At 55.7% G+C, this 13,256-nt stretch overlaps 1 protein-coding gene across 6 annotated transcripts in view; it reads right to left on the bottom strand.

The window, feature by feature from the left end:
• VASH2 (vasohibin 2) overlaps positions 1–12,322 on the bottom strand; it is a 49,009-nt gene extending 36,687 nt beyond the window's left edge. For 2 of the 6 annotated variants that reach the window (XM_070055297.1, XM_017347791.3), the window contains exons 1-2: positions 11,246–11,666; positions 1,166–1,254 (exon numbers count right to left, since the gene is read on the bottom strand). In XM_070055297.1, coding sequence (XP_069911398.1) covers positions 1,166–1,254; positions 11,246–11,521 — 365 coding nt within the window. In that variant the 5' untranslated portion in view covers positions 11,522–11,666. Of the gene's footprint in view, positions 1–1,165; positions 1,255–2,183; positions 2,273–11,245; positions 11,677–12,182 lie in introns of those variants that run through there. The other 4 variants (XM_070055296.1, XM_008268437.4, XM_070055298.1 and 1 more) reach the window with 4 other exon arrangements.
• Positions 12,323–13,256: the final 934 nt, after the last annotated feature.

The following is a 13,256-nucleotide window of genomic DNA, read 5'->3' as shown; positions in this document are numbered from 1 at the left end:
CCTCGCGACTCCACTGGGCAGCTGTCAAGCAGGGGAGCAGATGTCCCGGGCAGTGGGAACGGGGAGGCCAGACAAGCATCTGGACGAGCTAGCCGGGTGTCCCTCCTGTCTGCCAAGACCCAGCCCCATGGGGGAGGTGCCGGCATTCAGTGTTCAGGGGAGACACGAAGTTCCCTGGAAAGGGTCTCACCTCTAACACGGAGATCAGGGAATGCCTCTGGGGCGTGTGGGATACGTACACGGTGTTCCCGGAAATCCTTTCTGCCTCAAGGCTGGGTATGAACCGGCAAATCAAAAGCAAGCCTGCAGCCTTTGGGACAGGCTAACTCATGTCTTTATGGAGGAAGAACAGGGGCCAGCAGGAGCTTGACCTCCAGACATGCCAGCAGACAGCTCCCCAGCTGACTCCTGTTCCTGAAATAACACCAGAAGGGGCCAGCAGACCATCCATTTCCGACTCCTCATTTCCACCATGTTGTCCTCGGTGACGCCCAGAACTGATCTACTCCCCACTGCAAACAACCCGAGGACACAGTGAGAAAACGACTGGAAGTCTGGCTGGGCTGAACCCCGCTTTGGACGCACAGGGCTCCTCAGCTCTTCTCCAAGCTCAAGTGAAAAGAAAGGGCCCCTCCATTCATGCAGAACCGAGCAAAGTCATTAGCTTAGGTGCCTGGGACGCCAAAGGCAGCACCAGGCCGGTCTCTGGCAGATCATGAGTACTCAAGGGAAGAAGGCAAATGGATGAGAAAGGAAAGAAAAAGAAGAAGAGAAGGCGAGAATGTGGTGGGAGAGAGGGACAGTAGAGGAAGAGAGCAGGAGGGGAACAAAGATGACCAAGAGGAAGGAGGTGGGAAGAGAAGATGGAAGGAAGCAGGGTCCCAGGAAGGAAAGGACAGGAAGGGGAGGGGGTCAGAGGAGCCACAGTGGCTCTAGTGGCCTTCCTCTGTCCCACTGCCTCCTCACCACCCTCGCCCAACCCCGCCCTGCTTGCAGGCAGAAGGTGCAGGCCACTGCACTTACATCCACTCTGTCTAGACTCCATGCCTGGCCTCACCAACCTGAGAGCTTCTGATGACCAGCTGGGGACAGACATGCCACCAGACTTGTGATCCCCATGCTTGTGCCCTGGCTGGGAGTGCTCAGCCCCTGGCTGGAAGGATACTGTAGCGTCTTCATGTAATTCTGGATCGCCTGGAGCCAGTCTGGGATCGTCATCGACAGCCTGTAGTTTGGGACCTGGGGTATTGAGGGCTGTGGGGAAACAGAGAGAAGGAGCTTTTTTTTTTTTTTTTTTTTTTTTAATCAGAGTTGTTCTGGGGCCTATAGCTCCTGGGAGGCAGACATAGGCCTGAAGCCACCAGAGAGCTGCTCCTAAGAGATGGCCAGCCTGGCACGGCCACCTGTTCACATGGTGCCTCCTCCATGAGGTCTCCCCAGAACTGTCCGGTCCCTCATTGAAGTTGTCCCTCTCTGAGCTCTGGGTCACAGTGGTTCTCAAAGGTTCCCCAGGTGTTGTGACTGTGAATAGGCCTATGCCCACCTACACCCATGGGCACCTCCTGGAGGCCAAGCAGCATGTCCTTTAGTGTCCCCATTGCAGCCTACCCAGGATGGACACGGAGGTGCTCTGTTAGCCCTCCCATCTTCACTGCACGACACCATCTTCTTCATGGCTAAAGGTGACTCACTTTACATGCTCACACCAGAGTACAGACGACCAGAATACAAAATGAGTGGAGAACTGTGACAGAGCAGTTGGTACCAATGCCACTCCTGGGTCTTACCCCAAGAGGATTAGGGAAGATTCCTCTTCCTTTATTTTTTAAAGAGAGGGAGAGGCAGAGATAAAGAGAGAACTTTCATTTACTGGTTCACTCCCCAGATGGCCACAATGGCCAGGGCTAAGCCAAGCTGAAGCCAGGAGCCAGGAGCTTCATCCAGGTCTCCTATGAAGGTAGCAGAGGCCCAAGCACTTAGGCCATCCTTCACTGCAATTCCCAGACCATTAGCAGGGAGCTGGATTGGAAGCAGGGCAGCTGGGACTAGAATCAGAGCTCACATAGAATGCATAGAACGCCGGCACCGCAGGTTACGGCTTTACCCGCTGCGCCACAACGTCAGCCCCAGATTGCTCCTCTTGCCTTGACTCTTCCCAGGTAAGTGCAGCTCCCCTAACTTACCAGCCACCTTTCACCTCTTCGTTCCCTTGTCTGCTTCTTGGCCAACACCTCTTGGTCTACAATTGGAGCATATGCAGTTCTAATCCTGGCTGGGTAGGGAAGGAACCACAGGTTGGCAAGGAACTCAGAGCTAAGACCTCCCACTCAGCCCTGAGAAACTCAGCCAAGGAGGCTGAGAGTTAAGAACAAACTTGCGGCTGGCGCCCCGGCTCACTAGGCTAATCCTCCACCTGCAGCGCCGGTGCTCCAGGTTCTAGTCCTGGTTGGGGTGCCGGATTCTGTCCCAGTAGCTCCTCTTCCAGTCCAGCTCTCTGCTGTGGCCCGGGTAGGCAGTGGAGGATGGCCCAGGTGCTTGGGCCCTGCACCCGCATGGGAGACCAGGAGAAAGCTCCTGGCTTCGGATTGGCACAGCGCGCTGACCGTAACAGCCAGTTGGGGGGTGAACTAACGAAGGAAGACCTTTCTCTCTGTCTTACTGTCTAACTCTGCCTGTCAAAAAAAAAAAAAAAAAAAAAAAAAACTCGGGACACCCAGTCAAGTCACTTGCAGGAAGCCACAGATACCAGGCAGGCATGGCTTTGGGTATTTTTGTTGGGTTGGTTTTGTTTTGTGATTGCTTTTCTTTCCTGATTTCCCTTAGATCTTTCTCAATCTCCTGACTCTCTCTGGGGGGATGGAGTGGTGGGCATCAGAGGAACTTGGCCCTGTGGGCCCGGGGCTCCAGCAGCGGGGTTGTGAGGAAGGAGAAAGGAGGCAGCTCCATGCTCAGGGCACTCAGGGAGACGCAGAAAGGGCTGAGGGGCAGATTAGGTCTATCCTCAGGGCAAACAGAGCTGCGGAGGTCCTGGGGATTTAGCGCTTAGCCGAGCTACTGGTGAGTGGACCCAGGGACAGCCCTGGGCAGCCCGAGGATGCTCCCAGCTCTCCACCCCAGCCCCACTGTGAGCTGAGGTCAGTGGGTTCACCCAGTGCTCCCAGCCCTAGGCCACACTGACTGCCAGGACCCCTCGCCACCCTTTCCTGGGGTGCCTCTGCTCTCTCGGCTTGGAGACATCCCACTTTCCAGAAACTGGCCCATCAGCACGGAGCTTGTCACACTTCCCACATCACAGCCAAAGCACTGTGGGTGTGTGTGAATGTGAATGTGTGCACACAGGCACAACTGCTCAGCCAGCTACATTCTGTTTATGACACTTCCACTCAAACAAATCACATTCCTTTCTGGGAGAGTCATTTTGGGAAGCAAAATGTTCCAATTTGAACATTTGCTCATACACACGCACACGCACACACACAGAGTCAGGATACAAGGTGTCTCCTTTGTGCTTGTGTCCTAACAAACATCAGAAGTATCAGGCTCATCCTTAGCCATGGCAGTAACACCCCAGCTGACCCACACCTGCAGTGTAAGGTGAGAAGTGAGCAGAGAGGCAGAGAGCTGGCAAACATTTCCTTAGCATCTCCTGTGCTTCAAGCTCTAGGCCAAGTGCAAAGGGACAGGAAGCACAGGAGCAGAGGAAAGGAGGATGGGATCACAGATTTTTAAGACGTTTCTCTGGGGCCCACGTTGTGTGCTAGCCTCCACCTGTGACACTGGCATCCCGTATGCCCACATGGGCACCTATTTGAGTCCTGGCTGCCCCACTTCCAATCCAGCTCCCTGCTAATGTGCCCGGGAAAGCAGCAGAAGATGGCTCAAGCATTTGGGCCCCTGCACCCACATGGTAGACTCGGATGGGGCTCCAGACTCCCGGCCTCAGCCTGGCCCAGCCACTTCTGGAGAGCGACCCAGCAAATGAAAGATTCTCTCTCTCTCTCTGCTTTTCAAATAAATAAAGTATCTTTTTAAAAAAAAAAAGACACAATAAGAACAAACATCTCCACATGGAGAGGCACCTGTGCCAATTTAAGAGCTGTTGGCAAGCACGGTGGGGGCCGGCAAGTGAACTCCCAGGCCAGCTGTGCTAGCCAGTGACTTATCCAGCATCTGCTATGGGGCTGACCACCAAATTACTTTAACTGCCCCCAAGCCCTGCAGAGCCCACAAGCGCTGGCTGGCGGGGGTGTGAGTCAGCAGCAGCTGGGCCTCAGAATGGCAGCCCAGCGGCGCCCAGGGGCTTTCACCGACAGCTGCTCGGTCAGCCCAGCCTGCCTGTGAGCAGAGCACAGAGTGCCGGGCGGACAAATGCAGACATTCCCCAAGTCCAGCCGGGAGTGGGCTGTTGGGGGAGAGGAACCGAGACTGTGGTGGGATGATGTCATCGGCTGCACCTCACCCGGATGTCTGGGAGCGCTGGCTGGGGTTCCAACGGGGGCAGCTTCCTCCAGCTGCCAGGGTCCCCCTTGAACGCGGCCTGCCAGCCAGGTTGACTCCTGGGGGTGTTAATTACGAGACCAGGTTCAAACTCTTGCTGTGTCACCTCTGCTGTGGACCCTGGTGTAGCTCTGTTTCCTTCCTAATAAAACAGGGAAGCGTCACCTCCTTCAACACTTCACCATGCTAGCTGTGAGGAGCACGAGCTGATGCATAAAGCAGGCGTGTGGCACTCAGCACAGGGCGGTTGCTAGGTACACACTGCTATTACCCATCAACATTAGGTTCTCAGGGGTCTACACTGGCGGAGCTGGAATGGCCTACCCTTGTCCGAAACTGGCAAACAGACACAATAGCAGCCCATGTCCCTGGACACTCAGCTCAGGAGCTGCAAATCATGAAGATGCCTTTGTACCCTAAAGGAAGACAATGAATACATCCTCTCCTCCCAGGGGACATGTGACAACAATGATTTAACATACCTAATTTCCAACCAGTTCACACAGAGTAATCAGAAAAATCTTTAGGGTCAGCGTGTGGCATAGCAGGTGAAGCCTCTGCCTGAAATGCCAGCATCCCATATGGCTGCTGGTTTGAGCCCCAGCTGCTCCACTTCAGATCCAACTCCCTGCTAATGGACCTGGGAAAGCAGTGGAGGATAGCTGAAGTTAGGGCCCTGCTACCTACATGGGAGACCTGGAGGATGTTCATGGCTCCTGGCTTAGGCTTGGCTCAGCCCTGGTTATTGCCGCCATCTGGGGAGTGAACCAGTGGATGGATATCTCTCCCCTCTCTCTTTCCGTAACTCTTTCAGACAGATGAACAAAAAACTTAAAAAAAAAAAAACTTTAAAAATTCTTTAGGCCTCAATGAAAAACAAATGGTGCTAAAACGTGGAAGCAATCCAAGTATCTACCAATGGATGAATGAATGAAAAAGAAATGTGGCATGGAGTTATACATGTAACAGGATTGTTATTTAGCCTAAAAAAGGAAGGGTACACTTACTTGTCGAAAGTGAAACAAGACAATCATGATTCCCTCACATGAGGTTCCTAGAATTGTCAAATTCATAGAGACAGGAAGTCGGAGTGGTTGGCAGCAGGGAAAAGGAGAATAGGAAGCCAGTGTCTACTGGGTGCAAAGTTTCAGTGGAGGAAGAGGAGAAAGCCCTGGAGAAAGGTGGTGAAGACAGTGGCAAATCCACGTGGGCAGACTTGATGCCTTAGAACTCTGCTCTCAAAGGCAGCCACAGTGCTAAGTTGTAGGTAATGTACATTTTATAGACACTACAAAGGCTTTGGAAAGACAATTCACAAAAGAAATGCAAACAGGGAATAAATGTTTGAAAAACAAAAGTTCAAGTTCACTATTCATTTAAGAAGTGCTGACGAAGGCCACCATACACCATCACTCCTCAGTGACCACTGTAGTGGAGATGTTCTGAAGAGCAGGTGCCCAGAGCTGCACAGATGCCCTCCCAGCACTGACAGGAACACTCATGGTGCAACCTTCTTAGGAAAGGCCCAGGGCACAGCCCCCTCTCTTCTCCCTAACTAGGGATCCAGAAGTCCCTCCTCATGCTCTTCGCCTACTAGATTTCACCAATGACTTTCTAAAACTCCAGTGCTGATTGTCCCTGGCCCTCCCCCTCAAGGCTCTCACCTCTTGCCCCCTGCATCCTGCTTTGCAAGCCACAGAGCAGCTGACGCAGGCAGAATCTGAAGGGAACAGACCAAAAGCAACCTCTCCAGACAGACGCTGGGCCTACCACCCGGGGTGGGGGCCCTGGGAGGCCGAACGGGGGAGGAGGGAGTGGAGAGGACAGGAAGATGGCTAAGAGGAAGAAGAATGAAACAAACCACAAGCAAGAGTTTGCAGACAGTCTCTCTCCCATGGCATTCTTGCCAAACACCACCAAGCTATCGGAAGCAAACAGGGAAGTGATGAGGAAGGGGCACAAGTGCCATTGCCACCTGGGAGAGATGGGGGAGGCCAAGCAAAGAACCAGAGAAGCAGCAAAAAACCCAGGCCCTGGCAGTCTTTAACAGGAACAAGGAGAAAGCAGCGCCGGCACACTGGGTTCTAGTCCCGGTCGGGGTGCCGGATTCTGTCCCGGTTGCCCCTCTTCCAGGCCAGCTCTCTGCTGTGGCCCGGGAGTGCAGTGGAGGATGGCCCAAGTGCTTGGGCCCTGCACCCCATGGGAGACCAGGATAAGTACCTGGCTCCTGCCATCGGATCAGCGCGGTGCGCCGGCCATTGGAGGGTAAACCAACGGCAAAGGAAGACCTTTCTCTGTCTCTCTCACTGTCCACTCTGCCTGTCAAAAAATTAAAAAAAAAAAAAGAAAGAGAGAGAGAGAGAGAGAGAGAGAGAAAGCAATGCATGTTTGTTGATATCCTCACTCTGAGAAATATACTGCACGGGTTCCAGGCAGGAAAAAACTCTTCTCTGGCCACCTGGAAGAGCCACGGAACAGCATCCACAGCTCAGGACAGGCCCCGGTTCCTGGACCAGGGCCAGCCAGGAAACTATCCAGGCAGAGGTCCTGGGGTCACAACTTTGGGCTGAGCAGGATGGACAGACGATGGTTCTGAATCTAGGATAGGGGAGGGGGGAGTCACTGGTGAGGGCCAGCAGCTGACAGGAGTGGAACCCTGACTGCAGCAAAGTCTTAAGTTGCCAACACTTGTCCTTCACTCAAAGCTCACACCTCCAAACAAAAGGCAAGGCTATTCCAACAAGTTCATGGAAAAAAGGAATTAAAAGATAAGCTTATTTTGGTGCAAAAAAAAAAAAAAAAAAAAAAATTGGAAGGGCCAGAGCTGTGGTACAGTGGGTTAAAGCCCCAGCCTGCAGTGCCAGTATACCATATGGGTGCCAGTTCCAGTCACGGCTGCTCCACTTCTGATCCAGCTCTCTGCTACAGCCTGGGAAAGAAGTGGAGGATGACCCAAGTCCTTGGGCCCCTGCACCCACGAGGGAGACCCAGAAGCTCCTGGTGCCTGGCTTCAGAGAGGCCCAGCTTCAGTCATTGTGGCCATTTGGGAATGAACCAGTGGATAGAAGACGTCTTTCTTTCTCTGTCTCTACCTCTCTATGTAACTCTGTCTTCCAAACAAATTGGAAATCCATGCATATGAGGGAGAGGGTCTTCAAAAAGTTCATTAAAATACATTTTTTTTTGAAAGAGAAAAGCCAGATTTATTTAAGTTAGAATTCTCCTGCCAAAGCTGCCTGGAGGTGTGCTCCAAGAGAGGCAGGCCCTGAAAACACATATTATTAAAAACTATGTATGGGTTTCAAAAATGTTTTGCACTCATTTTCTAAGAACCTTTTGAAGTGCCCTCATCTTTCCCAATCTGGAACGAACAGCAGAATGGGGCACCAAAAGTGAAATCCGCAAGAAACCAATGGATGTTTCCTGTTGAATCCACCCTGGTTTTCTGCCCCAGGGAGCGTCCAGCTCCAACCAGTGAAGAAACAGGAGGGCCTGCTTCTGAGGCTACCCGGCTGTCTTCCTCCGGGCCTTCCTCTCCCTGTGCTGCCCCGTCTCATCCCCCTAGACCCTCCAATCCTTGCTGTGTCCTTCAGACACCCCTGAAGAGCTCTTGGACCTGGTCAAGGGCTACCTGTAGACCCGGGCGCCCCCAGAGGAGAGGCCCGCAGTCACAGAGGGAGGAGGAGGAGGAACACAGAGCAGGCGCAGGCAGAACTGAAGCCAGGAAGCCAGCGGAATGTCCTGTCCTCTAAGGGCCATTCAGTCCTCCTCGTGGCCGGACACCTCCCCCCGGCACTTCCTCTGCCTCCGAGTCCACAGTCACCACATGGGTTAATCTCTCTGGAGCTCCCCACTGCTTCTACCACCCCCCAGCCCTCTCCTGTGCGAATTCCTTACCAAGACCCTGGTTTGGCTGAAGGAGGAAAGGACTGGGCCCCCGGAGAAGGAGCATGCGCAGCTGAGCACAGGACCAACCTCGAATCGGAGAGGAGTGGTCCCTGGCCGTCAGGGCTTTTGAACCCTTTCCCATCTCAGGACCCTGGCAGGGTAAGGGTTTGGGGAATGTCAGGGCAGAGGGGTGACCAGGTGGTGGGAGGGAGTGTCAACCACTGAGATGCAACACAAGAGAGAGATGTTATGTTCTTTATTTAGGTTCAAAAACCAACTGCCCACATTTGTGCTCCTGGTTTAGAAACAGCTGTCACCTGACCTTTAGATCACCATAAGGGCACAGTCTGAGGTGGCTGATGTATTTAACAAAATGTGAACACATTTTTAAAGAACACAGCATTCAGCTACAACCATCGACACATCAAAGCACAGGTCCGGGGAGGCAGCACTCACGTGCTCATCATCTCAGGCGACATTTAGACAGAAAACACACTGTGTTCCAGACGGGCTTGTTTTAGGGACTCGCTGATGCTAAACCAGCAATGGCCCTAGAGAGAGCGGGCGGGTCTGGAACCCACGACACACAAGAAAGGGTGAAAGGAGCTACCTGTGGACAAAGAAGACGAAAGACAATGCCGCAGTTCTCGGGGCTCAAAGCGCGCACTCCTCCAGCGTCCACACGGCAGCATCACACACCTGTAGACTCACGGGGTGTCAGAGCTGGAAAGAACCTGACACAAAGGCCGGTCTACTCCCATTTTATAGAGGGGAAAACTGAAGCCAGGGAGTGGCCTAGGTCACAACAATGGATATAGCACAACCAAGACTAGAATTCAGTCCCTTAATTCTCCCCCCACCCCCGTGAATCCCTTCCACCTTAAGAGCTGTCTCAACACGCAAGGGAGCTGTGAGTCGCAAAGGAAGCTCGAAGGGCAGCACAGGTGACAGGGGACCTCAGGGACGAGGCAGGACTGTGCTCAGTCTAAGGAAAGAGCTGCCCCACAACCACACGTGGCCAGGCCTGAAAGCTTCCAGGTGAGGCAGCAAGCTCTCCGCTGCCTGTGGTCTTTAGAGGAAGGGGCTTTGCTGTACTAAAATTCCATGATTCCCACACAGAGAAAGGGGTTCCCACACGCACAGTAGAGGCGGGGTCAGTGCTGAGGCTGTGAGTTAGAAAGGCAGCACGGGGGCCGGCGCTGTGGCGTAGCAGGTAAAGATGCTGCCTGAAGTGCCGGCATCCCATATGGGTGCTGGTTCGAGTCCTGGCTGCTCCACTTCCGATCCAGCTCTCTGCTATGGCCTGGGAAAGCAGCAGAAGATGGCCCAAGTCCTTGGGCCCCTGAACCCACATGGGAAACCCGGGAAGAAGCTCCTGGCTTCAGATCGGCCCAGCTCTGGCCATTGCAGCCATCTGAGGCATGAACCTGCGGAAGGCAGACCTCTCTCTCTCTTTCTTAATGTGTAACTCTGACTTTCAGATAAATAAATAAATCTTGAAAGAACGAAAGACAGGCAGCACAGCAGGATCCGGCCTCTGTTCCTTGGGCCGACCCCTCTGCCAGGTGGAAGGGCTCCGAGCTCTTAAGTAAGGAAAGATTCTGCAAGCAGAACTGCAAATGAGAAACAGCCCTGTTCTCACGTGCACGGAGAGCTGAGCAGGGTAATTACAGTTGACGCTAAGGCAGGCAAGAGTCCACTGGCACCAGCAAGATCTCTTTGACCTGCAGAGTAATAACCCACGGTACCTGACTACAACAGAAGTTCAGAGGCTGTCACATCGCCAAGGGCGTGCGCATGTGCACACACGCACGCACACAAACACACACACAGCTTCCTGGACTGCAGGCTAAGATGCTCAGCTGTCCCCAGCCTGGTGACGTGACCAGATGGCCTTCCAGGTCTTGTGTCTGGCATTCCTAGTCCTGCCCAGGAATCTTTGCAGTCATGCAAGTGCCCCCAGGGCTCAGGGACCCATCCACCCAGCTGTGGCCGGTGCTCTGCAGCCCCTCCAGTGGGATGTCTCCTCTAACAAGGAAGCCACTCTCACCAGGGAACTTCTGCCTCCCTCTGTAATGAGATCCTTGGCCACCAAGCCCAGTGGGCCCACTGGCTTCTCTTCAAGGTAAAAAAAAAAACAGACAACACACACACAACCAACCCACAAGCTTTCACTCCCCAGCCTCCTTCTCTATCCAATGGGACTAATTCATCATGTGTGCTGGAAAGTCCCTTTCAAGCCATAGCCAAAACTTCCTTTTTGCTTGGAGCCTCGATAAGCTGGGAAGTGAGACAGTGAGACAGTTCGCTATTTTGCAAGTTTCAGAGGGGAAAGTCACTGTCATGAAAAAAAAATTGGCAAAATGTGTAGAAATGATTCACACTGAGAAATCTGACTGGCTGATTATAAATTCATTCACAGCTTAATAAACCACTCGCTGGGGAGGGAGGGGGAGGAGTAGCAGACTGCAAAGAGTGGGAGCCCAGGGTTCATGCATCCTTGGCAAGGCCGGTGCAACCTGGTGGCTCTGCCTTTCGCTGCGGGATGCACATGGGGGTGAGTAACTAAGAGTTTGGCTGGAGAGTCAGAGAAACCTTGGCACAAGCCCACCACACAATCCCAGGAAGACAAGTCCCTGAGCTCCCCAACCCATTTCTAAGGCTTCCAAGGCAAACTTCTCAATTAAGAAAAGGGCTGGCGGGAGGCACGGGACGGGGAGGGGAGTTGTGGCAGAGGAGGAAAACGGAGATGGCCTCTGTTTGCTCTGCACAGAGGGAAATGGTCCCATCACTGCTCGCGCGCGCGCGCGCACACACACTCACACACACACACCCTCCGCCCCAGCCCCAAGCCACTAACCTTTGCCAAGAAGGCGGCGTTCCTGATGGCGCCCACCATCTCGCCCCCCTTGGGGTGCACCTTGGCCACGTGCATCCACATGCGCTCCCAGGTGTGGCTGTCGATGGGGAAGCCGCTCTTGTTAACGTGAAACAGCACCCCGCCGTCTTTGTCCTCCTCCTCTGAGCCCCCGCTGGTGGCGAGGCTCACCGGCCGCGCGTGGCTGCTCCGGGACCGGGTGCCTTTGGCGCCTTTGGGGTGGGGGCAGCGGTGAGTGTCGGCGGCGGAGCCAGTCATGGCCGGGCCGGGGCGGGGGGCGCGTGGCTGCTGCGGCTGCGGCGGCAGGGGGCGTGTGCGGGCGGGCGGCGGGGATCAGCGCCCCGCGGGGGCGGCCTTCTCCATGCCTCTCGCTGCGGCAGGACGCGAAGGGGCTCCCCGCTCACGGGCCGTGCCTGGAATCAGCGGGGACAGCAGACACCGCGGCTAAGTGGACCCCTGGAGCAACACGGCCGTGTCCCCTCGCCCCGCCCCGCACGCGGCAAACCCTTTAGGAACTGAACCCGAGTTCCCGCCCTGCGATTCCCCCAGAAAGGCGGCTCGGAATTGGCCACCCAGCTCCAGATGCACCTAACGACGGAGGTGGGAGTGGACATGCCCCGCGAGATCCCACCCCCTGCTGCCCAGGCGCGGCCGAGCCCCGCACGGGCCGGCACATGAGCGCCCCGGGCCAGCGTGAGGGCGCTGCGGCAGCCCGGGCTAGCGAGGGGGCTCAGGGTCTTCCGGAAAGCCCTCCCGGACCCCTGCGGGGCAAGGCCCGTCCCGCCCCCCGCCCCCGGGCCCGGGTTCCAGCGAAAGGGGCTGCTCCCGGCTCCGGTCCCCGAGTTCCAGCGCCGGGAGCCCCGGGCACAGGCTGCGGACGGGACGCAGCGGACGGGACGGCTGCAGCGCCGGAACCCACCTCGGGACAGCGGGACTCATCGCCGCGGGGCCTCCCCGGGCGGCGGGGGCTGCGGGGGCTGCTGCTGCTGCGGAGATTGCCGTCGCCTCATTCCATGTCCCATTCTCGAGTGCTACCCTGTGACATATAACCGAGTCACCCGGGCAGCCGCCGACGCTCCGCAGGCGCCCATTGGCCGCCGCAACAAAGAGGGGCGGGGCCCGGGCTCGGGTCGCCACAACCCCGCGCTCCGCCGCTCTGCGATTGGCTCGGGGAGGCCGGGCGGGAGGGGCCGTGCGTAGCAGAAGCTGGGCGGCCACGCGAAATCCGAGCGCGGCAGCGTTCCGGATCCCCGCAGAGCTCCATGCGGCGTCGGTCCGTGGGACTCCAGGCCGCGTGTCCCCAGCGCACTGCGAGGGTCCGCCACTGTGAGGCGCAGCGGGCCTCCGAGGAGTGACCCCGAGGGAGCGGTTAGAGCAGCGTCCCCTACGGAGAAGGGCCGGACACAGCCTCCTGCCCTCACCCGGCGTGGTGGGTGGTTCGGGCCGGGGCTGCTCACCTGAATGCATAAGATTTCATCTTTTTTTGTTGTATGAAATCCCATATTGCAAATTCCTCCCCAGTTAACAAGTGGGCCTAGCCTCGGATGCCCAGATGTCAGTCATGTTTAATAAAGGCCCTTGAAAGCGAAGCTGAGATGAGAATGAAAGCTCGGGGGATCAGGCAGGCCCTGACTGCCACAGCCACGAGTGAGCGGAGCGTCGGAGAGACGCCTGGGGAGGTGGGCGCCCTTCTGCACCCACTGAGGAAACGCCTTGTCCTTAAAGCTGCCTGGTTTTTTTTTTCTATTTTTTAAAGAAAGAGAAGAGAAGAGTGGCCGCGGCTTGCAATGCCAGCATCCCATATCCCGGTGCCAGTTCCGGGCTTGGCTGCTCCGCTTCCCATCCAGCTTCCTGCTAACATTCTGGGAGGCAGCAGGTGCTGGCTCAAGTGCTTTGGGCTCCTGCCACCCATGTGGGAGACCAGGATGGAGCTCCTGGCTCCTGGCTTCAGCCCGGCCCTGCCCTTGGCTCTTGCCTCCATTAAGTGAACTCT

This window comes from Oryctolagus cuniculus, chromosome 13 (assembly GCF_964237555.1).
Source record: "Oryctolagus cuniculus chromosome 13, mOryCun1.1, whole genome shotgun sequence".
Lineage (NCBI taxonomy): Eukaryota > Metazoa > Chordata > Mammalia > Lagomorpha > Leporidae > Oryctolagus > Oryctolagus cuniculus.
This window is presented reverse-complemented; position numbering and strand designations above follow the sequence as displayed.